The sequence below is a fragment of the Catharus ustulatus genome, chromosome 38 (assembly GCF_009819885.2).
Source record: "Catharus ustulatus isolate bCatUst1 chromosome 38, bCatUst1.pri.v2, whole genome shotgun sequence".
NCBI lineage: Eukaryota > Metazoa > Chordata > Aves > Passeriformes > Turdidae > Catharus > Catharus ustulatus.
Window position 1 is genome coordinate 642,527 of NC_046258.1, and position 27,743 is coordinate 670,269.

Genomic DNA, 27,743 nt, shown 5'->3' on the forward strand with positions numbered 1-27,743 from the left:
CAAAAAATCCCCAAAAAAATCACAAAAAATCCCCAAAAATTCTGAAAAAAACCAGAAATATCCCCAGAAATAAAAACAAACAATTCCAGGTTTTCTTTCCAAATTTTTTATTTTTACCCCAAAAAAAACCCCAAAAAAATCACAAAAAAACCCCAAAAAATCCCAAATAACCCCAAAAAAATCCCAAAAAATTCTGAAAAAAACCCCAAAAAATCCCCAAAATTCTGAAATTCCCCAAACCCCCCCAAATTTTCCCCAAGTCAGAGGTTTTTGGGTTGGAGATGATTCCATCAGGGTTAGTGCTGCTTGAACTGCGCCACCACGTCGGGGTCCAGCAGGTGAATCCCGTCCAGCTGATTGCCCAGCGTGATCCTGGGGGAAACAAAATATAAAATAAATTAAATAAAATAAAATAAATAAATTAAAAAATAAATAAAACCCCAGTTTGGGTTAAAACCCAAAAAAATAAAAATAAATAAAAACCCAAAAGTGGGTTTAAAAACCCAAAAAATAAAAATAAAAATAAATAAAACAATAAATAAATAAAACCCCAAATTTGGGTGAGAAACCCCAAAAATAAAAACAAATAAAAATAATAAAAACGAAATAAATCAAACCCCAAATTTGGGTGAAAACCCCAACAAAACCTCATTAAATAAAATAAATAAAAAAAATAAATAAACACCAAATTTGGGTTAAAAACCCCAAAATTGCCCAGAATAAAAATAAACAATTCCAGGTTTTTTCCTGAATTTTTTTATTTTTACCCCACTCCAAACCCAAAAAAAATCCCAAACAAACACCAAAAAATCCCAAAAAATCCCCAGAAAAGCATCAAAAAAATCTCCAGAAATTTCCAAAAAAATGCCCAAAAAATCACAAAAAATGAAAAATAAAATCCCCAAAAATCCCAAACAAATCCCAAAAAAAATCCCAAAAAATCCCAAAAAACCCCAAAAAATCCAAAAAAAATCCCAAAAAAATCCCAAAAAATAAAAAAAATCCAAAAAAATCACAAAAAAGTCCTAAAAAAATCCACAGAATCCAAAAAAAAAACCCAAAAAAATCCCCAAAAAATCCCAAAAATCACCAAAAAATTCCCAAAAAATCCCCGAAAAATCACAAAAAAATCCCAAAAATAAAAAAAAAATCCCAAAAAATTCCCAAAAAATCCTAAAAAATCCACAAAATATCCCAAAAAATTCCCCCAAAAGTTAAAAAAAATCCCAAAAAAAATCCCAAAAAATCCCAAAAAAATCCCCCAAAAAATCACCAAAAAATTCCGAAAAAATTCAAAAAAATCCTAAAAAAACCCAAAAAATCCCTAAAAAATCCAAAAAAATCCCGAAAAAATCCTGAAAAAATCCCCCAAAAAATAAAAACCCCAAAAAATCACAAAAAAAATCCCAAAAAATCCACAAAAATCCCCAAAAAAATCCCCAAAAATCCCAAAAAAATCTACAAAAAAACCCAAAAAAATCCCAAAAAATCCCCAAAAAATCCACAAAAATCCCAAAAAATCCCAAAAAAAATCCCCAAAATATCCCAAAAAATAAAAAAAATCCCAAAAAATCCCAAAAAAATCCCAAAAAACCCCAAAAAAACCCAAAAAAATCCCAAAAAAATCCCAAAAAATCCCAAAAATAATCCCTAAAAAATCCAAAAAAAATCCCAAAAAATCACAAAAAAATCCCCCAAAAAATCCCCAAAAAATCCCAAAAAATCCCAAAAAAATCCCAAAAAATCCAAAAAAAATCCAAAAAAAATCACAAAAAAATCCACAAAAAATCACAAAAAAATCACAAAAATCACAAAAAAATCCCAAAAAAATCACCAAAAAATCCACAAAAAAACCCAAAAATTTGCAAAAAAATCCCAAAAAATCCCAAAAATTCAAAAAAAATCCCAAAAAATCCCAAAAAATCCCCAAAAAATCCCCAAAAAATCCAAAAAAATCCCTAAAAAATCCCCAAAAAATCCCAAAAAAATCCAAAAAAATCCACAAAAAATCCCAAAAAAATCCCAAAAAATTCTGAAAACCCCAAAAATTTTAAAACCCCAAAATTCAGCTTTGGTACCAGTTGGGCTGCACGTTGTGGGGCCGCCCGAAGAGTTCGATTTTCCGCGTGCCGGGGGAGAGGCGCTCGATCATCCCGTAAATCTCGTCGGGTTTGTGGCTGGTGGAGCGAACCTGGGGGGGAAAAGAAGATTTAGGGGTTTGGAATTGTTTGGGGATTTTTTTTAGGATTTTTTTGGGATTTTTTTGGGGTTTTTTAGGATTTTTTTTGGGATTTTTTTGGGATTTTTTTTTGGATTTTTTTAAGATTTTTTTGGGATTTTTTTGGGATTTTTTTGGGGATTTTTTGGGATTTTTTTTTTGGTATTTTTTTTGGGATTTTTTGGGATTTTTTTAGGATTTTTTTCAGGGTTTTTTTTAAATTTTTTTTCAGGATATTTTGAGGGTATTTTTTTAGGATTTTTTGGGGATTTTTTTTGGGATTTTTTTAGGATTTTTTAGGATTTTTTGGGATTTTTTTGTGGATTTTTTTTGGATTTTTTTTGTGATTTTTTTCAGGTTTTTTGGGGGATTTTTTAGGATTTTTTAGGATTTTTTGGGGATTTTTTTGGGGGATTTTTTATGGATTTTTTAGGGTTTTTTTCTGAGACTTTTTTAAAATTTTTTACAAATTTTTTTAGATTTTTAAAGAATTTTTTAGGAGATATTTTTTATTTTTAGAATTTTTTATGGATTTTTTTTTGAGATTTTTTAGGATTTTTTTGGGATTTTTTGGGGGATTTTTTATGGATTTTTTAGGGTTTTTCTGAGACTTTTTAAAATTTTTTACAAATTTTTTTAGATTTTTAAAAGAATTTTTTAGGAGATATTTTTATTTTTTAGAATTTTTTATGGATTTTTTTTTGAGATTTTTTAGGATTTTTTGGGGATTTTTTTTCAGATTTTCTTAGGGGATTTTTTAGGATTTTTGGGGGATTTTTTTGAGATTTTTTTTAGGATTTTTTTTGGGATTTTTTAGGATTTTTTGGGGATTTTTTTTTTGAGATTCTTTAGGATTTTTTTGGGGGATTTTTTATGAATTTTTTGGGGATTTTTTAGGATTTTTTAGGATTTTTTTGAGATGTTTTAGGATTTTTTGGGATTTTTTTTTTGAGATTTTTTAGGGATTTTTGGGGGGATTTTTTATGAATTTTTTGGGATTTTTTTAGGATTTTTTTGGGGGGATTTTTTGGGGGTTTTTTAGGATTTTTTGGGATTTTTTTTGAGATTTTTTAGGATTTTTTTCAGGGGTTTTTTTTTTTAATTTTTTTGGGGATTTTTTTTCAGATATTTTGAGGGATTTTTTTAGGATTTTTTGGGGATTTTTTTTAGGATTTTTTTGTGATTTTTTTTGGGGATTTTTCAGGATTTTTTTGAAGTTTTTCAGGATTTTTAATCAGATTTTATGGGGATTTTTAAAGAATTTTTTCTAGCATTTTTTTGAGATTTTTTTAGGATTTTTTTTGGGATTTTTTTTGAGATTTTTTTAGGATTTTTAATCAGATTTTATGGGGATTTTTTAGGAAATTTTTAGGGGATTTTTAAAAGATTTTTTTAGGATTTTTAGGGATTTTCTTGGGGGGATTTTTTTGGGATTTTTTAATGAGATTTTTTAGGATTTTTTTAGGGTTTTTTTTAGGGGTTTTTTTTAGTTTTTTTATTTTTGGGGGATTTTTATTCAAATTTTTTTGTGATTTTTTTAGAGGATTTTTTAGGGGATTTTTTTGGGGATGTTTTTAAGTTTTTTGGGGGATGGTTTTCAGATTTTTGGGAGGATTTTTTTTTTATTTTTGGGGGTTTTTTGAGATTTTTTGAGATTTTTTTTTCTGAGATCTTTTTGGGGATTTTTTAGGATTTTTTAGGGGGATATTTTGGGATTTTTTTAGGATTTTTTTGAGATGTTTTAGGAATTTTTTTGGGATTTTTTTTTTTGAGATTTTTTAGGGATTTTTTTGGGGGATTTTGGGGTTTTTTTTTTAGGAATTTTTGGGGATTTTTTTAGGATTTTTTAGGGGGATTTTTCGGGGGTTTTTTTTTAGAATTTTTTTGGGGATTTTTTAGGATTTTTTGGGGATTTTTTTAGGTTTTTTTTGGGGATTTTTTTTGAGATTTTTTAGGGATTTTTTTTGGGGGGATTTTTGGGATTTTTTTAATGAAATTTTTGGGGATTTTTTAGGATTTTTTTGGGGATTTTTTTTTGAGATTTTTTTAGGGATTTTTTGGGGGATTTTGGGGATTTTTTTTTTGAGCTTTTTTAGGATTTTTTGGGGGGATTTTGGGGGATTTTTTACGAATTTTTGGGGATTTTTTATGGTTTTTTGGGGGGATTTTTTGGGATTTTTTTTAGGATTTTTTTGAGATGTTTTAGGTATTTTCTTGGGGATTTTTTTGAGATGTTTTACGATTTTTTGGGGGGATTTTGGGGTTTTTTTTTTTAGGATTCTTTGGGGATTTTTTTAGAATTTTTTTGGGGATTTTTTAGGATTTTTTGTGGGGATTTTTTTGAGATTTTTTAGGGATTTTTTTTGGTGAGGATTGTTTTGGATTTTTTTTAGGATTTTTTTTGAGGTTTTTAGATGAATTTTTTTGGGATTTTTTAGAATTTTTTGGGATTTTTTTTTTGAGATTTTTTAGGGAATTTTTGGGAGGATTTTTTTTGAGATTTTTTAGGATTTTTTGGGGGTTTTTTTATGAATTTTTGGGGATTTTTTAGGATTTTTTTGAGATGTTTTTAGGATTTTTTGGGGATTTTTTTTGAGATTTTTTAGGATTTTTTGGGGACTTTTTTGGAAGGATTTTTGGGATTTTTTTTTAGGATTTTTTTGGGATTTTTTAGGATTTTTTGGGGATTTTTTGGAGATTTTTTAGGAATTTTTTTGGGAGGATTTTTGGGATTTTTTTTAGGATTTTTTTAGGATTTTTCTGGGATTTTTTAGGATTTTTTTGGGGATTTTTTAGGATTTTTTGTGGGGATTTTTTTGAGATTTTTTAGGGAATTTTTGGGAGGATTTTTTTTGAGATTTTTTAGGATTTTTTGGGGGTTTTTTTATGAATTTTTTGGGGATTTTTTTTAGGATTTTTTAGGATTTTTTTGAGATGTTTTTAGGATTTTTTGGGGATTTTTTTAGGATTTTTTTGGGGGATATTTTGGGATTTTTTTTAGGATTTTTTTGAGATTTTTTAGGATTTTTTGGAGATTTTTTTTTAGGATTTTTTTTGGGATTTTTTTTTTTTATTTTTTCAGATTTTTTTGGGGGGATTTTTTGGGTTAAATCCCCTCAGATTTTTGGGTTAAATTCCCGGATTTTGGGTTAAATCCCTTTGAGATTTTGGGTTTAAATTCCTGGATTTTTTGGGTTAAATCCCCTCAGATTTTTGGGTTAAATTCCTGAATTTTGTGGGTTAAATCCCCTCAGATTTTTTGGGTTAAATTCCTGGATTTTTGGGGTTAAATCCCTTCGAGATTTTTTAGGAATTTTTGGGGATTTTTTAATGATTTTTAGATTTTTTAGGGGATTTTTGGGGTTTTTTTAGGATTTTTTGGGGTTTTTTTTTATGAATTTTTGGGGATTTTTTAGGATTTTTTTAGGGGGATTTTTCGGGGTTTTTTTAGAATTTTTTGGGGATTTTTTAGGATTTTTTTTAGGGATTTTTTGGGTGATTTTAAGGATTTTTGGGGATTTTTTTGGGGGGATTTGTTTGAATTTTTTTTAGGATTTTTTTGAGATTTTTAGGATTTTTTTAGGGGGATTTTTTTTTAAAGATTTTTTAGGGGTTTTTTTAATGAATTTTTGGGAATTTTTTAGGATTTTTTTGAGATTTTTTTTTTTATTTTTTCAGATTTTTTTGGGGGATTTTGGGTTAAATCCCCACAGATTTTTGAGGTTAAAATTCCTGGATTTTTGGGTTAAATCCCCACAGATTTTTTGGGTTAAATTCCTGGATTTTGGGTTAAATCCCCTCAGATTTTGGGGTTAAATTCCTGGATTTTTGGGTTAAATCCCTTCGAGATTTTTTAGGGAATTTTTGGGGATTTTTTATGAATTTTTAGGATTTTTTAGGGGGATTTTTGGGGTTTTTTTTTAGGATTTTTTGGGGATTTTTTTGAGATTTTTTAGAGATTTTTGGGGGGATTTTTTATGAATTTTTGGGGGATTTTTTATGGTTTTTTTGGGGGAATTTTTGGGATTTTTTTATGAATTTTTTGGGGATTTTTTAGGATTTTTTGGGGATTTTTTTTTGAGATTTTTTAGGGATTTTTTGGGGGTTTTTTTATTAATTTTGGGGGATTTTTTTAGGATTTTTGGGGAGATATTTTAGGATTTTTTTGGGGATTTTTTTTTTTGAGATTTTTTTAGGAATTTTTTGGAGTTTTTTTAATGAATTTTTTGGGATTTTTTAGGATTTTTTTGGGGGGATTTTTTTTGGGATTTTTTTAGGATTTTTTTTTTGAGATGTTTTAGGATTTTTTGGGGATTTTTTTTTTTGAGATTTTTTAGGATTTTTTGGGATTTTTGGGGATTTTTTTTAGGATTTTTTTGGGAGATGTTTTGGGGTTTTTTTTTAGGATTTTTTTGGGGGATTTTTTATGAATTTTTTTAAGGATTTTTGGGGATTTTTTGGGAGTTTTTTTGAGATTTTTTTATGATTTTTTGAGAAGTTTTTGGGGGATTTTTTATGAATTTTTTTGGGATTTTTTAGGATTTTTTTTGAGATTTTTTTGGGGATTTTTTTTTGAGATATTTTAGGGAATTTTTGGAGTTTTTTTTGGTTAAATCCCTTTGAGATTTGGGTTAAATTCCCAGGATTTTGGTCTCACCTCGGCCACGATGACGTCGCAGTCCAGGCCCCGGTTGAAGCCCCTGGGGGTTTCCCCTGACCCCAACCTGGGGGAGAGAAATTCGGGGGGTCCTGGAGCCCCAAAAATCCCAAAACTCACCCCAAAAATTCCTAAATCCCCAAAACTCACCCCAAAAATCCCAAAACTCACCCAAAAATCCCTAAATCCCCAAAAATCCCAAAATTCCCAAAACTCACCCCAAAAAACCCCAAAAAAATCCCCCAAAAATCCCATTCAGGACCCCCAAAATCCTCAAATCTCACCCCAAAATTCCCTTTAGAATCCCCCAAATCACCCCAAAATACCCAAAAAACAAAAAAAAAACCCAAAAAAATCCCCAAAAATATAAAAAAACTTTAAAAATCCCAAAAAACGCCCCAAAAATTTTTTAAAAAGTTAAAAATGTCTAAAATAAAAAAAAATCAAAAAAAGTCCAAAAAAAATCCAAAAAAAATAAAAAAATCCCAAAAAATCAAAAAAATTCAAAACAAGTATAATATAAAAAAACCCCAAAAATAAATAAAAAATCCCAAAAAATCCCCAAAAAATAAAAATAAAAATTTAAAAAAATCCCTAAAAAATCCCAAAAAAATCGCCAAAAAAATAATAAAAAATTCTAAAAAAAATTCCTAAAAAATCCAAATAAAATCCTAAAAAAACCAAAAAATAAAGAAAAAAAGTCCATTAAAAATCCCCAAAAACCCCTAAAAAAATCCAAAAAAACCCAAAAAAATCCAAAAAATTCCAAAAAAAATTTTAAAAATCCCCGAATTTTGGACACCCCAAATTTTAGATGTTTTTAGGATTTTTTGGGTACCAGGCAGTGCTCCTTGCCGTGGTTCAGCCAGTGCAAAACCCACAAAAAATCCCAAAAAAATCCCCAAAAATTCCCAAGTAAATAAAAAATCAAAAAAAATTTTAAAAACCCTCCCAAAAAATCCCCCAAAAAATAATAAAAATTCTAAAAAAATTCCTAAAAAATCCAAATAAATCCTAAAAAAATGAAAAAAATTAGAGAAAAAATCCATTAAAAATCCCCAAAAAAATTCAAAAAAAATCCAAAAAAATTCCAAAAAAATCCAAAAAAATCCCAAAAAATTCCCAAAAAATCCCCAAATTTTAAGACCCCAAATTTAGGATTTTTTAGGATTTTTGGGTACCAGGCAGTGCTCCTTGCCGTGGTTCAGCCAGTGCAAAACCCACAAAAAAATCCAAAAAAAATCCCAAAAAAATTTCCAAGTAAATAAAAAATCCAAAAAAATTTTTAAAAACCCTCCCAAAAAATCCCCCAAAAAATAATAAAAAATTCTAAAAAAAATTCCTAAAAATCCAAATAACATCCTAAAAAACCAAAAAAATTAAAAAAAAATCCATTAAAAATCAAAAAAAAACCCCAAAAAATAAAAAAAAATTCCAAAAAATCCGAAAAAAATCCAAAAAAATTCTTAAAAAATCCCCAATAATTCCCAGATTTTGGAGATCCCAAATTTAGGATTTTTTAGGATTTTTTTTGGGTACCAGGCAGTGCTCCTTGCCGTGGTTCAGCCAGTGCAAAACCCCAAAATCCACCCAAAAAACCCCAAAAATCTTCAAAAAATTCAAAAAATATTAAATAAATTTTTTAAAAATCCCAAAAAAACCTAAAAAAATCCCAAAAAATAAGAAAAAAATCTAAAAAAATTCCTTAAAAATCCAAATAAAATCCTTAAAAAAACAAAAAAAATAAAGAAAAAAATCCATTAAAAATCCTCAAAAAACCCAAAAAAAAATCCAAAAAATTCCAAAAAATTCCAAAAAAAATCCAAAAAATTTTTAAAAATCCCCAAATTTTAGGGACCCCAAATTTAGGATTTTTTAGGATTTTTTGGGTACCAGGCAGTGCTCCTTGCCGTGGTTCAGCCAGTGCAAAATCCACAAAAAATCCACTAAAAAACCCAAAAAAACCAAAAAATCCTAAAAAATTCAAAAAATATTAAAAAAAATGGTTTTAAAATCCCCAAAAAAATCCTAAAAAAACCCCAAAAAATAACAAATAATCCCCCAAAAAATTAAAAAAAATCCAAATAATCCCAAAAAAATTCAAAAAAAAATCAAAAAAAAAATCCGAAAAAAATCCAAAAAATTCCAAAAAAATCCAAAAAAATTTTAAAAAATCCCCACATTTTAGAGACCCCAAATTTAGGATTTTTTTAGGATTTTTGGGGTACCAGGCAGTGCTCCTGCCGTGGTTCAGCAGTGCAAAACCCCAAAAAAAATCTCAAAAAAACCCAAAAAATCTTAAAAAAATTCAAAAAATATTAAATAAAATTTTGTAAAAATCCCAAAAAAATCCCAAAAAAACAGGAAAAAAATTAGAAAATAATCCTTAAAAATCCCAAAAAAATCCAAAAAAATCCCAAAAATAACAAAATAATCCCCCAAAAAATTAAAAAAAATCCAAAACAATCCCCAAAAAAATTTAAAAACAATCCAAAAAATCCAAAAAAAATAAAAAAAAATCCAAATATATTCCAAAAAAAATTTTTAAAAAATCCCCAAATTTTAGGGCCCCAATTTTTAGATTTTTTAGGATTTTTTGGGTACCAGGCAGTGCTCCTGCCGTGGTCAGCCAGTGCAAAACCCACAAAAAATCCAAAAAACCCCAAAAAATCCTAAAAAAATTCAAAAAATATTAAAAAAATTTTAACAAAATTCAAAAAAACAAAAAAAAAATTAGAAAAATAATCCTTAAAAAATCCCAAAATCCCAAAAAATCCCAAAAAATAACAAAATAATCCCCAAAAAAATACGAAAAAATTCCAAAAAAATTCAAAAAATTCCAAAAAAAATCCAAAAAATTCCAAAAAATCCCGAAAAAAATCCCAAAAAAATTCCCAGATTTTGGAGACCCCAATTTTAAGATTTTTAGGATTTTTTGGGGTTACCAGGCAGTGCTCCTTGCCGTGGTTCAACCACTGCAAAACCCACAAAAAATCCCCAAAAAAATCCCAAATAAATAAAAAATCAAAAAAAATTCTAAAAAACCCCCCCAAAAAATCCCAAAAAATAATAAAAATTCTAAAAAAAATTCCTAAGAAATCCAAATAACATCCTAAAAAAAAACCAAAAAATAAAGAAAAAATCCATTAAAAATCAAAAAAACCAAAAAAAATCAAAAAAAAAATCCAAAAAAAATCCAAAAAAATTCCAAAAAAAATTTAAAAAATCCAAAAAATCCCCAAATTTTGGAGACCCAAATTAGGATTTTTAGGATTTTTTGGGTACCAGGCAGTGCTCCTTGCCGTGGTTCAGCCAGTGCCCCGTGCGCCCGTGCGGATGATTCGCTGCAGCTGATTCGTTTTCCCAGATGATCTCGTCCACGCGCTCGTACCTGAGGGGTTCCCAAATTTTTGGGGGGAATTTTGGGAAATTTGGACAATTTGGGATTTTTTTTTTTTTATTTTTAAAAACTCACCCCCAGAGGTTGAGGCATTCACGGCCCAGCTCCATGGCCTGCAAATTGGGGGAAAAAAATGAAAATTTGGGTTTTTTTTTTTTTGGGGAGAGGGAAAATTGGGATTTGGGGGAAAAAATTGGGATTTGGGGGAGAAAAATTGGGATTTTTGTGAAGAGGGAAAATTGGGATTTGGGGGAAAAAATTGGGATTTGGGGGAAAAAATTGGGATTTTTGTGAAGAGGAAAAATTGGGATTTGGGGGAAAAAATTGGGATTTTTGTGAAGAGGGAAAATTGGGATTTGGGGGAGAAAAATTGGGATTTTTGGAAGAGGAAAAGTTGGGATTTGGGGAAAAAATTGGGATTTTGGAGAGAAAAATTGGATTTTTGGGAAGAGGAAAAATTGGGATTTGGGGAAAAAAAATTGGGATTTGGGGGAAAAAATTGGGATTTTTGTGAAGAGAAAAGATTGGGATTTGGGGGAAAAAATTGGGATTTGGGAGAAAAATTGGGATTTGGGAGAGAAAAATTGGGATTTTTGTGAAGAGGAAAGTTGGGATTTGGGGGAAAAAATTGGATTTTTGTGAAGAGGGAAAATTGGATTTGGGGGAAAAAATTGGGATTTGGGGGGAAAATTGGTATTTTGTGAAGAGGAAAAGTTGGGATTTGGGGGAAAAAAATTGGGATTTTTGTGAAGAGAAAAGATTGGGATTTGGGGAAAAAATTGGGATTTTTGTGAAGAGGGAAAATTGGGATTTGGGGGAGAAAAATTGGGATTTGGGGGAAAAAATTGGGATTTTTGTGAAGAGGGAAAATTGGGATTTGGGGGGAAGAAATTGGGATTTTGGGGGAAAAAATTGGGATTTTTGGGAAGAGGAAAAGTTGGGATTTGGGGGGGAAAAATTGGGATTTGGGGGAAAAAATTGGATTTTTGGGAAGATCAAAATTGGGATTTGGGGGAAAAAATTGGGATTTTTGGAAGAGGAAAGTTGGGATTTGGGGAAAAAAATTGGGATTTGGGGGGAAAAATTGGGATTTTTATGAAGAGAGAAAATTGGGATTTGGGGGGAAAAATTGGGATTTTTGTGAAGAGGGAAAATTGGGATTTGGGGGAAAAAATTGGGATTTGTGGGAAAAAATTGGGATTTTTGTGAAGAGGAAAAATTGGGATTTGGGGGAAACATTGGGATTTGGGGGAAAAAATTGGGATTTGTGGGGGAAAAATTGGGATTTTTGTGAAGAGGAAAAATTGGGATTTGGGGGAAAAAATTGGGATTTGGGGGGAAAAATTGGGATTTTTGTGAAGAGGAAAAATTGGGATTTGGGGAAAAAAATTGGGATTTTTGTGAAGAGGAAAAGTTGGGATTTGGGGGAAAAAATTGGGATTTTTGTGAAGAGGGAAAGTTGTGATTTGGGGGAAAAAATTGTCATTTGGGGGAAAAAATTGGGATTTTTGGGAAGAGGAAAAATTGGGATTTGGGGGGAGAAAAATGGGATTTGGGGGAGAAAAATTGGGATTTTTGTGAAGAGGGAAAATTGGGATTTGGGAGGAAAAAATTGGGATTTTTGTGAAGAGGGAAAATTGGGATTTGGGGGAAAAAAATTGGGATTTTTGGGAAGAGGAAAGTTGGGATTTGGGGGGAAAAAATTGGGATTTTTGTGAAGAGGGAAAATTGGGATTTGGGGGGAAAAATTGGGATTTTTGGGAAGAGGAAAAGTTGGGATTTGGGGGAGAAAAATTGGGATTTTTGTGAAGAGGAAAAATTGGGATTTGGGGGAAAAAATTGGGATTTGGGGGAAAAAATTGGGATTTGTGGGGGAAAAAATTGGGATTTTTGGGAAGAGGGAAAATTGGGATTTGGGGGAAAAAATTGGGATTTTGGGGGGAAAAAATTGGATTTTTGGAAGAGGAAAATTGGGATTTGAGGAAAAAATTGGGATTGGGGAAAAAATTGGGATTTTGGGGGGATTAATCACTGTGGGATTGGGGTGAGTCCTCAGGGATTTTGGGGTGAATCCACAAGAATTTTTTGGGGTGAATTTCCATGAATTTTGGGGTGAATTCCCTGTGGATTTTGGGGATAATTCCCATGGATTTTGAGGTGAATCCCTGTGGATTTTGGGATTAATCCCTGTGGAATTTTGGGTAAATCCCTCATGGATTTTGGGGTGAATCCCCAAGATTTTGGGGCAAATCCCTGTAGATTTTTTGGGTGAACCCCCAATGGATTTTGGGATGACCCCTCCCTGGATTTTGGGGTGAACTCTTGTGGATTTTTGGGTAAATCCCTGTGGATTTTGGGATGAATCCCCCTGGATTTTGGGGTGACCCCTGTGGATTTTTGGGATGAATCCCCCTGGATTTTGGGTGACCCCCCTGTGGATTTTTGGGATGAATCTCCCTGGATTTTGGGGTGACCCCCCTGTGGATTTTTGGGTGAAACCCTTGTGGATTTTTGGGGTGAATTCCAAAGATTTGGGGTAAGAACCCCATGGTTTTGGGGTTAATCCCTGTGGATTTGGGGTGAGAATCCCCATGGATTTTGGGGTGAGCCCCTTGTGGATTTTGGGATGAATCCCTGTGGATTTTTGGGTTGAATCCCCAAGAATTTTGGGGCGAATTCCCGTGGATTTTGGGGTTAATCCCTGTGGATTTTTGGGGTTAATCCCTGTGGGTTTTGGGGTGGGAATGCTCGTGGTTTTGGGGTGAACTCTTGTGGATTTTGGGGTGAATCCTTGTGGATTTTTGGGTGAAACCCTTGTGGATTTTTGGGGTGAATTCCCAAGATTTTGGGGTAAGAATCCCCATGGTTTTGGGGTTAATCCCTGTGGATTTTGGGGTGAGAATCCCCATGGATTTTGGGGTGAGCCCCTTGTGGATTTTGGGGTGAATCCCCAAGAATTTGGGGTGAACCCTCGATGGATTTTGGGGTGAGAATCCCCTTGGATTTTGGGGCAAACTCTCAGGGTTTTGGGGTTAATCCCTGTGGATTTTTGGATGAATTCCTGGGATTTTGGGGTGAACTCCACCTGTGGATTTTGGGTTGAATCCCCAAGAATTTTGGGGCGAATTCCCGTGGATTTTGGGTTAATTCCTGTGGATTTTGGGGTGGGAATGTTCGTGGTTTTGGGGTGAACTCTTGTTGATTTTGGGGTGAATCCCCTGTGGATTTTGGGTGAAACCCTTGTGGATTTTCGGGGTGAATTCCCAAGATTTTGGGGTCAGAATCCCCATGGTTTTGGGGTGAACTCTTGTTGATTTGGGGTGAATCCCTGTGGATTTTGGGGCAAATCCCCCTGGATTTTGGGGTGAACTCCACCTGTGGATTTTGGGGTTAATCCCTGTGGAATTTTGGGTAAATCCCTCATGGATTTTGGGGTGAATCTTTAGGATTTTGGAGCAAATCTCTGTAGATTTTTTGGGTGAACCCTCAATGGATTTTGGGGTGACCCCCTGTGGATTTTTGGGATGAATCCCTGTGGATTTTTGGGTGAATCCCTGTGGATTTTGGGATGAATTCCTGTGGATTTTTGGGATGAATTCCTGTGGATTTTTGGGATGAATCCCCCTGGATTTTGGGCTGACCCTCCATGGATTTTGGGGTGACCTCTCTGGATTTTGGGGTGCCCCCACCTGCCGGTGACCCAGAGGAAGAGGAAGCCCTCGTCCTGCAGCACGGGGATGTTGAGGCGCCGCATCTCATCGTCCGTCAGCGTCCCGTAGGGCAGCTCCATGTGGATGTCCCAGGGCGGGTCGGCCATCACCACCGCGAACTTGCCCAGGATGGACACGTCCAGGTAGCGGATGTCGCAGCAGATCCACTGCAGAAACGGGAAAAATGGGGAAAAAATGGAAAAAACGGGGAGAAACGGGTCAAAAACGAGGGAAATCGGGGCAGAAACGGCAAAGGCGCCTCAGAAAAAGGCGGAAACCCCCTCAGAAAATGGCGGGAACCGGAAATCCCCTCAGAAAATGGGGGAACAGGAAGTCCCCTCAGAAAATGGCGGGAACCGGAAAGCCCCTCAGAAAGTTCCGGAAATCCCCCCAGAAAATGGCGGGAACAGGAAATGCCCTCAGAAAGTTCCGGAAATGCCCTCAGAAAATGGCAGGAACAGGAAATCCCCTCAGAAAGTTCCGGAAATGCCCTCAGAAAATGGCGGGAATAGGAAATTCCCTCAGAAAATTCCGGAAATCCCCTCAGAAAATGGCGGAAACCGGAAATCCCCTCAGAAAGTTCTGGAAATCCTCTCAGAAAATGGCAGAAATGCCTTCAGAAAATGGCGGGAACCGGAAATGCCCTCAGAAAATGGCGGGAACAGGAAATGCCCTCAGAAAATGGCGGGAACAGGAAGTCCCCTCAGAAAATGGCGGGAACGGAAATGCCCTCAGAAAGAACCGGAAATGCCCTCAGAAAATGGCGGGACAGGAAATCCCCTCAGAAAGTTCCGGAAATCCCCTCAGAAAATGGGGGAACAGGAAATGCCCTCAGAAAAAGGCGGGAACCGGAAATCCCCTCAGAAAGAACCGGAAATCCCCTCAGAAAATGGCGGGAACCGGAAATGCCCTCAAAATGGCGAGAACCGGAAATCCCCTCAGAAAGTTCCGGAAATGCCCTCAAAAAGAACCGGAAATGCCCTCAGAAAAAGGCGGGAACAGGAAATCCCCTCAGAAAATGGCGGGAACAGGAAGTCCCCTCAGAAAGTTCCGGAAATGGCCTCAGAAAAAGGCGGGAACAGGAAATCCCTTCACAAAGTTCTGGAGATCCCCTCAGAAAATGGCGGGAACAGGAAATGCCCTCAGAAAGTTCCGGAAATGCCCTCAGAAAATGGCGGGAACCGGAAATCCCTCAGAAAGAACCGGAAATCCCCTCAGAAAATGGTGGGAACAGGAAGTCCCCTCAGAAAATGGCGGGAACCAAAAATGCCCTCAGAAAATGGCAAGAACCGGAAATCCCCTCAGAAAGTTCCGGAAATGCCCTCAGGAAATGGCGGGAACAGGAAATCCCTCAGAAAGTTCTGGAAATGCCCTGAGAAAATGGCGGGAATAGGAAATTCCCTCAGAAAGTTCCGGAAGTGCCCTCAGAAAATGGCGGAAACAGGAAATCCCCTCAGAAAGAACCGGAAATGCCCTCAGAAAGGTGGGAACCGGAAACGCACTCAGAAAATGGCGGGAACCAAAAATGCCCTCAGAAAATGGCAAGAACCGGAAATCCTCTCAGAGAATTCCGGAAATGCCCTCAGAAAATGGCGGGAACCGGAAATGGCCTCAGAAAGAACCGGAAATGCCTTCAGAAAATGGCGGGAACAGGAAATGCCCTCAGAAAGTTCCGGAAATGCCCTCAGAAAATGGCGGGAACAGGAAATTCCCTCAGAAAATGGCGGGAACCGGAAATCCCCTCAGAAAATGGCGGGAACAGGAAATGCCCTCAGAAAGTTCCAGAAATGCCCTCAGAAAATGGTGGGAACAGGAAATGCCCTCAGAAAGTTCCGGAAATGCTCTCAGGAAATGGCGGGAACCGGAAATCCCTCAGAAAGGACTGGAAATGCCCTCAGAAAAAGGCGGGAACAGGAAATCCCCTCAGAAAGTTCCAGAAATGCCCTCAGAAAATGGCGGGACAGGAAATGCCCTCAGAAAATGGCAGTGGTGCCTCAGAAAATGGCAGGAACAGGAAATGCCCTCAGAAAGAACCAGAAATCCCCTCAGAAAATGGCAGAAATGCCTTCAGAAAATGGCGGGAACCGGAAATGGCCTCAGAAAATGGCGGGAACAGGAAATCCCCTCAGAAAGTTCCGGAAATGCCCTCAGAAAATGGCGGGAACAGGAAATCCCCTCAGAAAGTTCCGGAAATGCCCTCAGAAAATGGCGGGAACCGGAAATCCCCTCAGAAAATGGCGGGAACAGGAAATGCCCTCAGAAAATGGCAAGAACCGGAAATCCTCTCAGAGAATTCCGGAAATGCCCTCAGAAAATGGCGGGAACCGGAAATGGCCTCAGAAAGAACCGGAAATGCCTTCAGAAAATGGCGGGAACAGGAAATGCCCTCAGAAAGTTCCGGAAATGCCCTCAGAAAATGGCGGGAACAGGAAATTCCCTCAGAAAATGGCGGGAACCGGAAATCCCCTCAGAAAATGGCGGGAACAGGAAATGCCCTCAGAAAGTTCCAGAAATGCCCTCAGAAAATGGTGGGAACAGGAAATGCCCTCAGAAAGTTCCGGAAATGCTCTCAGGAAATGGCGGGAACCGGAAATCCCCTCAGAAAGGACTGGAAATGCCCTCAGAAAAAGGCGGGAACAGGAAATCCCCTCAGAAAGTTCCAGAAATGCCTCAGAAAATGGCGGGAACAGGAAATGCCCTCAGAAAATGGCAGTGGTGCCTCAGAAAATGGCAGGAACAGGAAATGCCCTCAGAAAGAACCAGAAATCCCCTCAGAAAATGGCAGAAATGCCTTCAGAAAATGGCGGGAACCGGAAATGGCCTCAGAAAATGGCGGGAACAGGAAATCCCCTCAGAAAGTTCCGGAAATGCCCTCAGAAAATGGCGGGAACAGGAAATCCCCTCAGAAAGTTCCGGAAATCCCCTCAGAAAATGGCAGGAACTGGAAATGCCCTCAGAAAATGGCGGAAACAGGAAATCCCCTCAGAAAGTTCTGGAAATCCCCTCAGGAAATGGCGGCGGTGCCTCAGAAAATGGCGGGAACCAAAAATGCCCTCAGGAAATGGCAAGAACCGGAAATCCCCTCAGAAAATTCTGGAAATGCCCTCAGAAAATGGCGGGAACAGGAAATCCCCTCAGAAAGAACCGGAAATCCCCTCAGAAAATGGCGGGAACAGGAAATGCCCTCAGAAAGTTCCGGAAATCCTCTCAGAAAATGGCGGGAACAGGAAATCCCTCAGAAAGAACCGGAAATCCCCTCAGAAAATGGCGGGAACAGGAAATGCCCTCAGAAAATGGCGGAAATCGCCTCAGAAATGGCAGGAACAGGAAATGCTCTCAGAAAGTTCCGCAAATGCCCTCAGAAAATGGCAGGAACAGGAAATGCCCTCAGAAAGTTCCGGAAGTGCCCTCAGAAAATGGCGGGACAGGAAATGCCCTCAGAAAAAAGCGGCGGGAACCGGAAACCCCCTCAGAAAAAGGCGGGAACAGGAAACCTCCTCAGAAAGTTCTGGAAATTCCCTCAGAAAATGGCGGGAACAGGAAATGCCCTCAGAAAGTTCTGGAAATTCCCTCAGAAAATGGCGGGAACAGGAAATGCCCTCAGAAAAAGGCGGGAACTGGAAATCCCCTCAGAAACTTCTAGAAATGCCCTCAGAAAATGGCGGGAACAGGAAATGCCCTCAGAAACTTCTGGAAATGCCCTCAGAAAATGGCGGCGGTGCCTCAGAAAATGGTGGAAATGCCTCAGGAAATGGCGGGAACAGGAAATGCCCTCAGAAAGTTCTGGAAATCCCCTCAGAAAATGGCGGAACAGGAAATGCCCTCAGAAAATGGCGGGAACCGGAAATCCCCTCAGAAAGTTCCGGAAATGCCCTCAAAAAGAACCGGAAATGCCCTCAGAAAAAGGCGGGAACAGGAAATCCCCTCAGAAAATGGCGGGAACAGGAAGTCCCTCAGAAAATGGCGGGAACTGGAAATGCCCTCAGAAAGTTCCAGAAATGCCCTCAGAAAATGGCGGGAACAGGAAATGCCCTCAGAAAATGGCGGGAACAGGAAATCCCCTCAGAAAGTTCCGGAAGTGCCCTCAGAAAATGGCGGGAACAGGAAATGCCCTCAAAAATGGCGGGAAACGCCTCAGAATTTTTTTTTTTTTTATGCAAAAATCCCCCCAAAAATCACAAAAAACCAGAAAATCACCAAAAATGAATCAAAAAATACTGGAAAAAACCCAAAAATTTATTATAAAAATTGAAAAAAATCTAAAAAATTAATTCCAAAAAAAAACAATAGAAAATCACTCAAAAAAATCATCAAAAAATAATTTAAAAAACCCAAAAAATTAATAAAAAAAATTGATAAAATCCCAAAAAAATTCTAATTGTGGCAGAAAGGAGCTTGGCCGTTACCTGTGGCGGGAAGAGTCGGTCGGCGCCGGCGTCGGGCGCGGCGCGCGGCAGCTCCGGGGGCGGGGAGCGCTCGCGGGGCCGCGCCCGGGTGGGGCTGCGCGGGGCGTGGCCGCGCAGGTGTCGATCTCGTAGTGCACGTACTTGCAGGTGTCCATGTGGAAACAGGTGTTGAGGAAGGAGCAGTCGCCCAGGGACTCGTCCGTGTGCTTGTTGATGATGCGGCTGCGGGGTGAAAAATGGGGATTTTGGGAAAAAATTGGATTTTTGAGGGAAAAAAATGGGATTTTTTGGGGGGCAAATGGGATTTTTTGGGGAAAAATGCAAATTTTGGAGGGGAAAAAAGTGGTTTTTTGGGAGGAAAATGGGATTTTTGGGGGAAAAATTGGATTTTTGGGGAAAAATAAGATTCGGGGAAAATTGGATTTTTGGGAGGAAAAAAGGTATTTTTAAGGGAAAAATTGATTTTTGGGAGGAAAAACGGGAGTTTTAGGGGAAATACTGGATTTTTTTTGGAAAAAATGAGACTTTTTTGGGGAAAAGTGTTTTTTTTTTGTGGGGAAATGGATTTTTTGGGGAAAAAGGAGATTTTTTGGGGGAAAATTGGATTTTTAGGGAGGAAAAATGAGAATTTTAGGGGGAAATGGGATTTTTTGGGGAAAATTGGATTTTTAGGGAGGAAAAATGGGATTTTTAGGGGGGAAATGAGATTTTTGGGAAGAAAAATTGGATTTTTTGGGGAAATTGGATTTTTAGGCAGGAAAAAGATTTTTTTGGGGGAAATGGGATTTTTGGAGGAAAATTTGTTATTTAGGGGAAAAATGAGATTTTTGTGGGGAAAATTGGATTTTTAGGGAGGATAAATGGGATTTTTAGAGGGAAATGAGATTTTTGGGAAGAAAAATTGGATTTTTTTGGGAAATTGGATTTTTAGGGAGGACAAAAGATTTTTTGGGGGGAAATGGGATTTTTGGAGGAAAATTTGTTTTTTAGGGAAAAATGAGATTTTTGTGGGGAAAATTGGGTTTTTAGGGAGGAAAAATGGGATTTTTTGGGGAAATGGGCTTTTTAGGGGAAAAATATGGAATTTTTTTTGGGAAATGGATTTTTGGGGAGAAAATAGAATTTTTGTGAAGAAAAAAATTGAGATTTTAGGAGGGGTTTGGGTGAACGCCCAGAACTGCAAATGCAACAAAATCTGAGAATAAACAGCCGAAAATCTCAGATAAACACCTGAAAATCCCAATTAAACCCCAATTAAACCCCAAAAATCCCAATTAAATCCAAAAAAAACCAATTAGCCCCCAAAATCCTAAATAAACACCCAAATATCTCAAATAAACACCCCAAAACCCCAATTAAACCCCAAAATACCTCAATTAAAACCCCCAAAATCCCAATTAAACCCTAATTAAAACCCCAAAAATCCCAACTAAACACCACAAAACTCCAATTAAACCCTAATTAAAACCCCAAATTTTGGGTTTAACCCCCTAAAACCCAGACCGGAAGTGGAGTTCGCGGCAGGGCCGCTCGGCGCCCGAGGCCTTGACGCATTCCTCCTTGGTGCCACAAATTAAACACCCAAAAACCCCAATTAAACCCCAATTAAACCCTAATTAAAACCCAAAAAATCCAAATTAAACCCTAATTACACCCCAAATTTTGGGTTTAACCCCCTAAAACCCAGACCGGAAGTGGAGTTCGCGGCAGGGCCGCTCGGCGCCCGAGGCCGTGACGCATTCCTCCTTGGTGCCACAAATAAACACCCAAAATCCCAAATAAACAACCCCAAAATCCCAATTAAACCCCAATTAAAACCCCAAATTTTGGGTTTAACCCCCTAAAATCCAGACCGGAAGTGGAATTTGCGGCAGGGCCGCTCGGCGCCCGAGGCCTTGACGCATTCCTCCTTGGTGCCACAAATAAACACCCCAAAATCCTAATTAAACCCCAATTAAACCCTAATTAAAACCCAAAAAATCCAAATTAAAACCTAATTAAAACCCCAAATTTTGGGTTTAACCCCCTAAAATCCAGACCGGAAGTGGAGTTTGGGGCAGGGCCGCTCGGCGCCCGAGGCCTTGACGCATTCCTCCTTGGTGCCACAAATAAACACCCAAAAACCCCAATTAAACCCCAATTAAACCCTAATTAAAACCCAAAAATCCAAATTAAACCCTAATTAAACCCCAAATTTTGGGTTTAACCCCTAAAATCCAGACCGGAAGTGGAGTTTGAGGCAGGGCCGCTCGGCACCCGAGGCCTTGACGCATTCCTCCTTGGTGCCACAAATAAACACCCCAAAATCCCAAATAAACAACCCCAAAATCCCAATTAAACCCCAATTAAAACCCAAAAAACCCCAACTTAAAACCACAAAATCCTAATTAAAACCCCAATTAAACCCTAATTAAACCCCAATTAACCCCAAATCCAGACCGGAAGTGGAGTTTGCGGCAGGGCCGCTCGGCGCCCGAGGCCTTGACGCATTCCTCCTTGGTGCCACAAATTAAACACCCCAAAATCCCAAATAAACAACCCCAAAATCCTAAATAAACCCCAATTAAAACCCCAAAATTTGTGTTTAACCCCCTAAAATCCAGACCGGAAGTGGAGTTTGCGGCAGGGCCGCTCGGCGCCCGAGGCCTTGACGCATTCCTCCTTGGTGCCACAAATAAACACCCAAAAACCCAAATTAAACCCCAATTAAACCCTAATTAAAACCCAAAAAATCCAAATTAAACCCTAATTAAAACCCCAAATTTTGGGTTTAACCCCCTAAAACCCAGACCGGAAGTGGAGTTCGCGGCAGGGCCGCTCGGCGCCCGAGGCCGTGACGCATTCCTCCTTGGTGCCACAAATAAACACCCCAAAATCCCAAATAAACAACCCCAAAATCCCAATTAAACCCCAATTAAAACCCCAAATTTTGGGTTTAACCCCCTAAAATCCAGACCGGAAGTGGAATTTGCGGCAGGGCCGCTCGGCGCCCGAGGCCTTGACGCATTCCTCCTTGGTGCCACAAATAAACACCCCAAAATCCTAATTAAACCCCAATTAAACCCTAATTAAAACCCAAAAAATCCAAATTAAAACCTAATTAAAACCCCAAATTTTGGGTTTAACCCCCTAAAATCCAGACCGGAAGTGGAGTTTGGGGCAGGGCCGCTCGGCGCCCGAGGCCTTGACGCATTCCTCCTTGGTGCCACAAATAAACACCCAAAAACCCCAATTAAACCCCAATTAAACCCTAATTAAAACCCAAAAAATCCAAATTAAACCCTAATTAAACCCCAAATTTTGGGTTTAACCCCCTAAAACCCAGACCGGAAGTGGAGTTTGAGGCAGGGCCGCTCGGCACCCGAGGCCTTGACGCATTCCTCCTTGGTGCCACAAATAAACACCCCAAAATCCCAAATAAACAACCCCAAAATCCCAATTAAACCCCAATTAAAACCCAAAAACCCCAACTTAAAACCACAAAATCCTAATTAAAACCCCAATTAAACCCTAATTAAACCCCAATTAACCCCAAATCCAGACCGGAAGTGGAGTTTGCGGCAGGGCCGCTCGGCGCCCGAGGCCTTGACGCATTCCTCCTTGGTGCCACAAATTAAACACCCCAAAATCCCAAATAAACAACCCCAAAATCCTAAATAAACCCCAATTAAAACCCCAAAATTTGTGTTTAACCCCCTAAAATCCAGACCGGAAGTGGAGTTTGCGGCAGGGCCGCTCGGCGCCCGAGGCCTTGACGCATTCCTCCTTGGTGCCACAAATAAACACCCAAAACCCCAATTAAACCCCAATTAAACCCTAATTAAAACCCAAAAAATCCAAATTAAACCCTAATTAAAACCCCAAATTTTGGGTTTAACCCCCGAAAATCCAGACCGGAAGTGCAGTTTGCGGCAGGGCCGCTCGGCGCCCGAGGCCTTGACGCATTCCTCCTTGGTGCCACAAATAAACACCCCAAAATCCCAAATAAACAACCCCAAAATCCTAATTAAAACCCCAATTAAACCCTAATTAAACCCCAATTAACCCCCTAAAATCCAGACCGGAAGTGGAGTTTGCGGCAGGGCCGCTCGGCGCCCGAGGCCTTGACGCATTCCTCCTTGGTGCCGTGGTCGCAGAACTCCTGCACCTGCGCGCGGCCGCGCGAGCGGAACTTCTCCACGATCGACTGCTCCTTGGCCGTCGTGGTGTTGAGCAGCTCCAGGATCTCCTGGCTCACCTGAAAAATGCCGCCATCTTGAAACGACACCATCTTGAAAGGTGGCCATCTTGAAAGGTGGCCATTTTGAAATGTGGCCATCTTGAAACAGTGCCATTTCGAAATGCCGCCATTTTGAAATGCGGCCATTTTGAAATGCGGCCATTTTGAACTCCCACCATTTTGAACTGCTGCCATTTTGAAATACGGCCATCTTGAAATGCGGCCATCTTGAACTGCCTCCATTTTGAAACTCAGCCATTTTGAATTGCCACCATTTTAAAATGTAGCATTTTGAAGGCCTCCATTTTGAAATGCGGTCATCTTGAAATGCCGCCATTTTGAAATGAGGCCATTTTGAGTGCCACCATTTTGAAATGTGGCCATTTTGAAACAGTGCCATTTTGAAATGCGGCCATTTTGAAACCCCACCATCTTGAACTGCCTCCATTTTAAAATGCCACTATTTTGAAATGCAACCATTTTGAAATGCGGCCATTTTGAAACCCCACCATTTTGAGCGTCGCCATTTTGAACCGCCACCATTTTGAAATGCGGCCATTTTGAAATGGCGCCATCTTGAATTGCGGCCATCTTGAACCACCTCCATTTTGCACCGCCACCATTTTGAAATGCGGCCATTTTGAAATGCGGCCATTTTGAAATGCAACCATTTTGAAACTCTGCCATTTTGAACCCCCACCATTTTGCCCCGCCGCCATCTTGAACCTACTCCCCAAAACTCCAACCCCACCCCTCCCTAAGCCCCTCCCACCCCCCAACCCCCCCAAACCCCCTCTCACCTTCTTGCTCTGCTGCTCCTTGGTGCTCTGCTGGCTCAGCAAACTCTCGATCTCCAGGTCCACGTCCGACGCCGCCGCCCGCCGGCACCGCTTCGCCTCCTTCCCCTCCCCCGCCAGCCCCGCCCCCCCCCCGGCCCCGCCCCTCCCATCGTCCCCGCCCCCGCCGGCTCCGCCCGGCCGCGCCCCGCCGCGACCACGCCCGTCATGGCCGACAGCTTGGAGTGGTCGGCGCAGGTGACCAAGGTGGGGCCGTCCTGGAGCAGCCCCCGGCGCACCTCGATCAGCTCCTGCGCCGCAAACTTGTGCAGGAGGCTCTCGACGGCCTGCAGGGTCACCTGGGAGTCGCCCTGCGGGGAGACAGGTGCACCTGAGCGCACCTGAGTGCACCTGGGGACAGCTGGGGACACACCTGAGCGCACCTGGGTAGAGCTGGGGACACACCTGAGTGCACCTGGACACACCTGGGGACACCTGGGCACACCTATGGGGCACCTGAGCGCACCTGGGGACAGCTGGGGACAGCTGGGGACACACCTGGGCACACCTGGGGGCAGCTGGAGACAGCTAGGGACACACCTGGGTACACGTGAGCGCACCTGGGAACACCTGGGCACAGCTACAGAGCACTTGAGCACACCTGGGGACAGCTGGGGACATACCTGGACACACCTGGGCACACCTACAGGGCATCTGATCACACCTGGACACACATGAGCACACCTGGGCACACCTGGGGGCAGCTGGGGACAGCTAGGGACACACCTGGGTACACGTGAGCGCACCTGGGGACACCTGGGCACAGCTACGGAGCACCTGAGCACACCTAGGGGCAGCTGGGGACACACCTGAGTGCACCTGGACACACCTGAGCACAGCTGGGTACAGCTGGGGACACACCTGAGCGCACCTGAGCACACCTGGGCACACCTACAGAGCATCTGAGCACACCTGGGGACAGCTGGGGTCACACCTGAGTGCACCTGGGCACACCTGGGCACACCTGGGGGTAGCTGGAGACAGCTAGGGACACACCTGGGTACACCTGAGCGCACCTGAGTGCACCTGGGCACATCTGGGGGCACCTGGAGACACACCTGAGCACACCTGGGGACACCTAAGCACACCTGGGGACACCTGAGTGCACCTGGGCACACCTGGGGACACACCTGAGTGCACCTGGGCACACCTGGGGACACCTGGGCACACCTATGGGGCACCTGAGCGCACCTGGGGGCAGCTGGGGACACACCTGAGTGCACCTGGGTACACCTGAGTGCACCTGGGCACACCTGGAGACACCTGGGGACACCTACAGAGCACTTGAACACACCTGGGGACAGCTGGGGACACACCTGAGCACACCTGGGCAGACCTACAGGGTACCTGAACACACCTGGGCACACCTGGGGGCAGCTAGGGACACACCTGGGCCCACCTGGGCACACCTGAGCACACCTGGGGACACACCTGGGCACACCTGGGGACACACCTGGGGACACCTGGGGACACCTGAGCACACCTGGGGGCATCTCGGACACACCTGGGATTTACCTGGGTACACCTGGAGGTACTTCAGGTGTGTGCCCCTCCCCCCCAGGTGTGTCCCAGGTGTGCCCCAGGTGTGTCCCCTCCCCTCAGGTGTGTCCCAGGTGTGTCCCCTCCCCTCAGGTGTGTCCCAGGTGTATCCCCTCCCCCCAGGTGTGTCCCAGGTGTGCTCAGGTGTGTCCCAGGTGTGTCCCCTCCCCACTCAGGTGTGCCCCAGGTGTGTCCCAGGTGTGCTCAGGTGTGTTCCCTCCCCCCAGGTGTGTCCCCAGGTGTGTCCTCTCCCCCCAGGTGTATCCCAGGTGTGTCCTAGGTGTGTTCCCTCCCCCTCAGGTGTGTCCCCAGGTGTGTCCCCCCCCCCAGGTATATCCCAGGTGTGTCCCAGGTGTGTCTCCTCCCACTCAGGTGTATCCCAGGTGTGTCCCCTCCCCCTCCCCCTCAGGTGTATCCCAGGTGTCCCAGGTGTGTCCCCTCCCCCCAGGTGTGTCCCAGGTTTGTCCCCAGGTGTGTCCCCACCCCCTCAGGTGTGTCCCAGGTGTGTCCCCTCCCCCCCAGGTGTGTCCCAGGTGTGTCCCCTCCCCCCCAGGTGTGTCCCAGGTGTGTCCCCTCCCCCCAGGTGTGTCCCCTCCCCACCCAGGTGTGTCCCCTCCCCCCAGGTGTGTCCCAGGTGTGTGTCCCCTTCCCCCAGCTGTGTCCCAGGTGTGTCCCAGGTGCGTCCCCTCCCGATCAGGTGTGTCCCAGGTGTGTCCCCTCCCCCCAGGTGTGTCCCAGGTGTGTTCCAGGTGAGTGTCCCTCCCCTAGGTGTGTTCCAGGTGTGTCCCCTCCCCACTCAGGTGTGCCCCAGGTGTGCTCAGGTGTGTCCCCTCCCCCCCAGGTGTATCCCAGGTGTGTCCCCTCCCCCCAGGTGTGTCTCCTCCCCACCCAGGTGCATCCCCTCCCCCCCAGGCGCGCCGTACCTGCGCGATGGCGTCGCGGATGGCGCGGGCGTCGGCCGGCAGGGGCGTGGCCAGGTCGGACAGGTGCAGCAGCAGCCGCCGCTCCAGGGCCGGGTCCGGCTCCGGGGGCTCCCCCGGGACCCCCTCGGGACCCCCGGGCGGGGAGGGGGCTCCGGGGGGGGCGGGGCCCAGCGTGGTCACGCCCCCCGGGGTGGGGCCGGAAGGGGCGGGGCCGGAGGGGGCGGGGCTGCCGGTGCGGGGGGGCGTGGCCAGGTCATGGCGGGGGTCTGCTGTAATTAACAGCGAGTTATTAATTAATGGCTGCTATTAGCCCTGATGATTAACGTCCATTTTTAATTAATCCCTCATTCTTAATTAATCCCCAATTCTTAATTAACTCCTCATTCTTAATTAACCTCCCATTATTAAATAGTCCCTAATTTCTAATTAACCCCTCATTCTTAATTAACCCTAAATTCCTAATTAACGCCTCATTCTTAATTAACACCCATTATTAAATAAACCCCAGTTCTTAATTAACTCCTCATTCTTAATTAACCCCTCATTCTTAATTAACCTCCATTATTAAATAATCTCTAATTCTTAATTAACTCCTCATTCTTAATTAATCTCTCACTCTTAGTTCCCTATTTCCCGGGTCCCTAATTAACCCCCTAATTAATTCCTTCACCCCTCTTAACCCTTCTAATTAACTCCTGCCCCCTAATTAACCCCATAATTAACTCCTGCCCACCACTTAACCCTTCTAATTAACTCCTGCCCCCTAATTAACCCCGTGATTACCCCCTGTCCCTTTATTAACCCCTCTAATTAAGACCTGGTCCCTTGTTAACCCCTAATTAACCCCTCTAATTAACACCTGTCCCCTTGTTAACCCCTAATTAATCCCTCTAATTAACACCTGCCCCCTTGTTAACCCCTCTAATTAATACCTGCCCCCCACTAATGAACCTCTTGCCCCTCAGTGACCCCCCAAATTAACCTCTCACCCCTAATTAACCCCTCTAATTAACCCCTGTCCCCTAATTAACCCCATAATTACCCCCTGTCCCTTTATTAACCCCTCTAATTAAGACCTGGCCCCTTGTTAACCCCTAATTAACCCCTCTAATTAACATCTGCCCCCCACTAATGAACCCCTTACTCCACAGTAATCCCCCTAATTAACCCCTCACCCCTAATTAACCCCTCTAATTAACACCTGCCCCCCTAATGAACCCCTTGCCTCTCAGTAACCCCCCTAATTAACCCCATAATTACCCCTTACCCCTCATTAACCCCCCTAACGAACCGCTTTACCCCTAATTAACCCCCCTAATTAACCCCTCACCCCTAATTAACCCCTCACCCCTAATTAACCCCTCACCCCTAATTAACCCCCTAATTACCGCCGGTCCCGAGCGGGTCCTGCTTCCTGCGGCGCTGCAGCCGCTCCCGCAGCGAGTCCAGCTGCTTCTTGTGCGCCTGGATCGAGCTCCACGTGTCCGACATTGCTGGGGAGGGGCCCCGATCGCGATTCTGTCGCGACAGGACCCTCCCGTTACCCGCGCCGGGCGCGCGCCGCCTCACGGCGCCGGAAGCGGAAATGGCCGGAAGCGGAAAATACGTGACCTGAGGCCGCAGCCGCCATTTTGGGAACTGGCAAACCCTGCTGTTTCTATGGAGACCGCCGCCATTTTGAGTACTGGCAAACCGCGTTGTTTCCATGGAGACCGCCGCCATTTTGAGCACGGGTAACCCCTCCCGAGCGCGTTTCCATGGCGACCGCCGCCATCTTGAGTACGCGCGCCCCCCTCCCCATTATTCCCACGCCGTTTTGAGGGCCGGACCACCCC

At 41.7% G+C, this 27,743-nt stretch overlaps 1 protein-coding gene across 1 annotated transcript; it reads right to left on the reverse strand.

The window, feature by feature from the left end:
- Positions 1-242: 242 nt before the first annotated feature.
- Positions 243-27,510, reverse strand: METTL3 (methyltransferase 3, N6-adenosine-methyltransferase complex catalytic subunit). The gene is given in 16 exon segments (XM_042780130.1): positions 243-372; positions 2,079-2,191; positions 6,876-6,917; positions 6,919-6,942; positions 10,161-10,207; positions 10,210-10,238; positions 10,240-10,266; positions 10,351-10,389; positions 13,965-14,152; positions 18,392-18,445; positions 18,448-18,613; positions 22,453-22,628; positions 23,411-23,565; positions 23,568-23,757; positions 25,909-26,174; positions 27,297-27,510. Coding segments are annotated over 16 exon segments (1,695 nt in total). The 5' UTR covers positions 27,400-27,510; the 3' UTR covers positions 243-296.
- Positions 27,511-27,743: the final 233 nt, after the last annotated feature.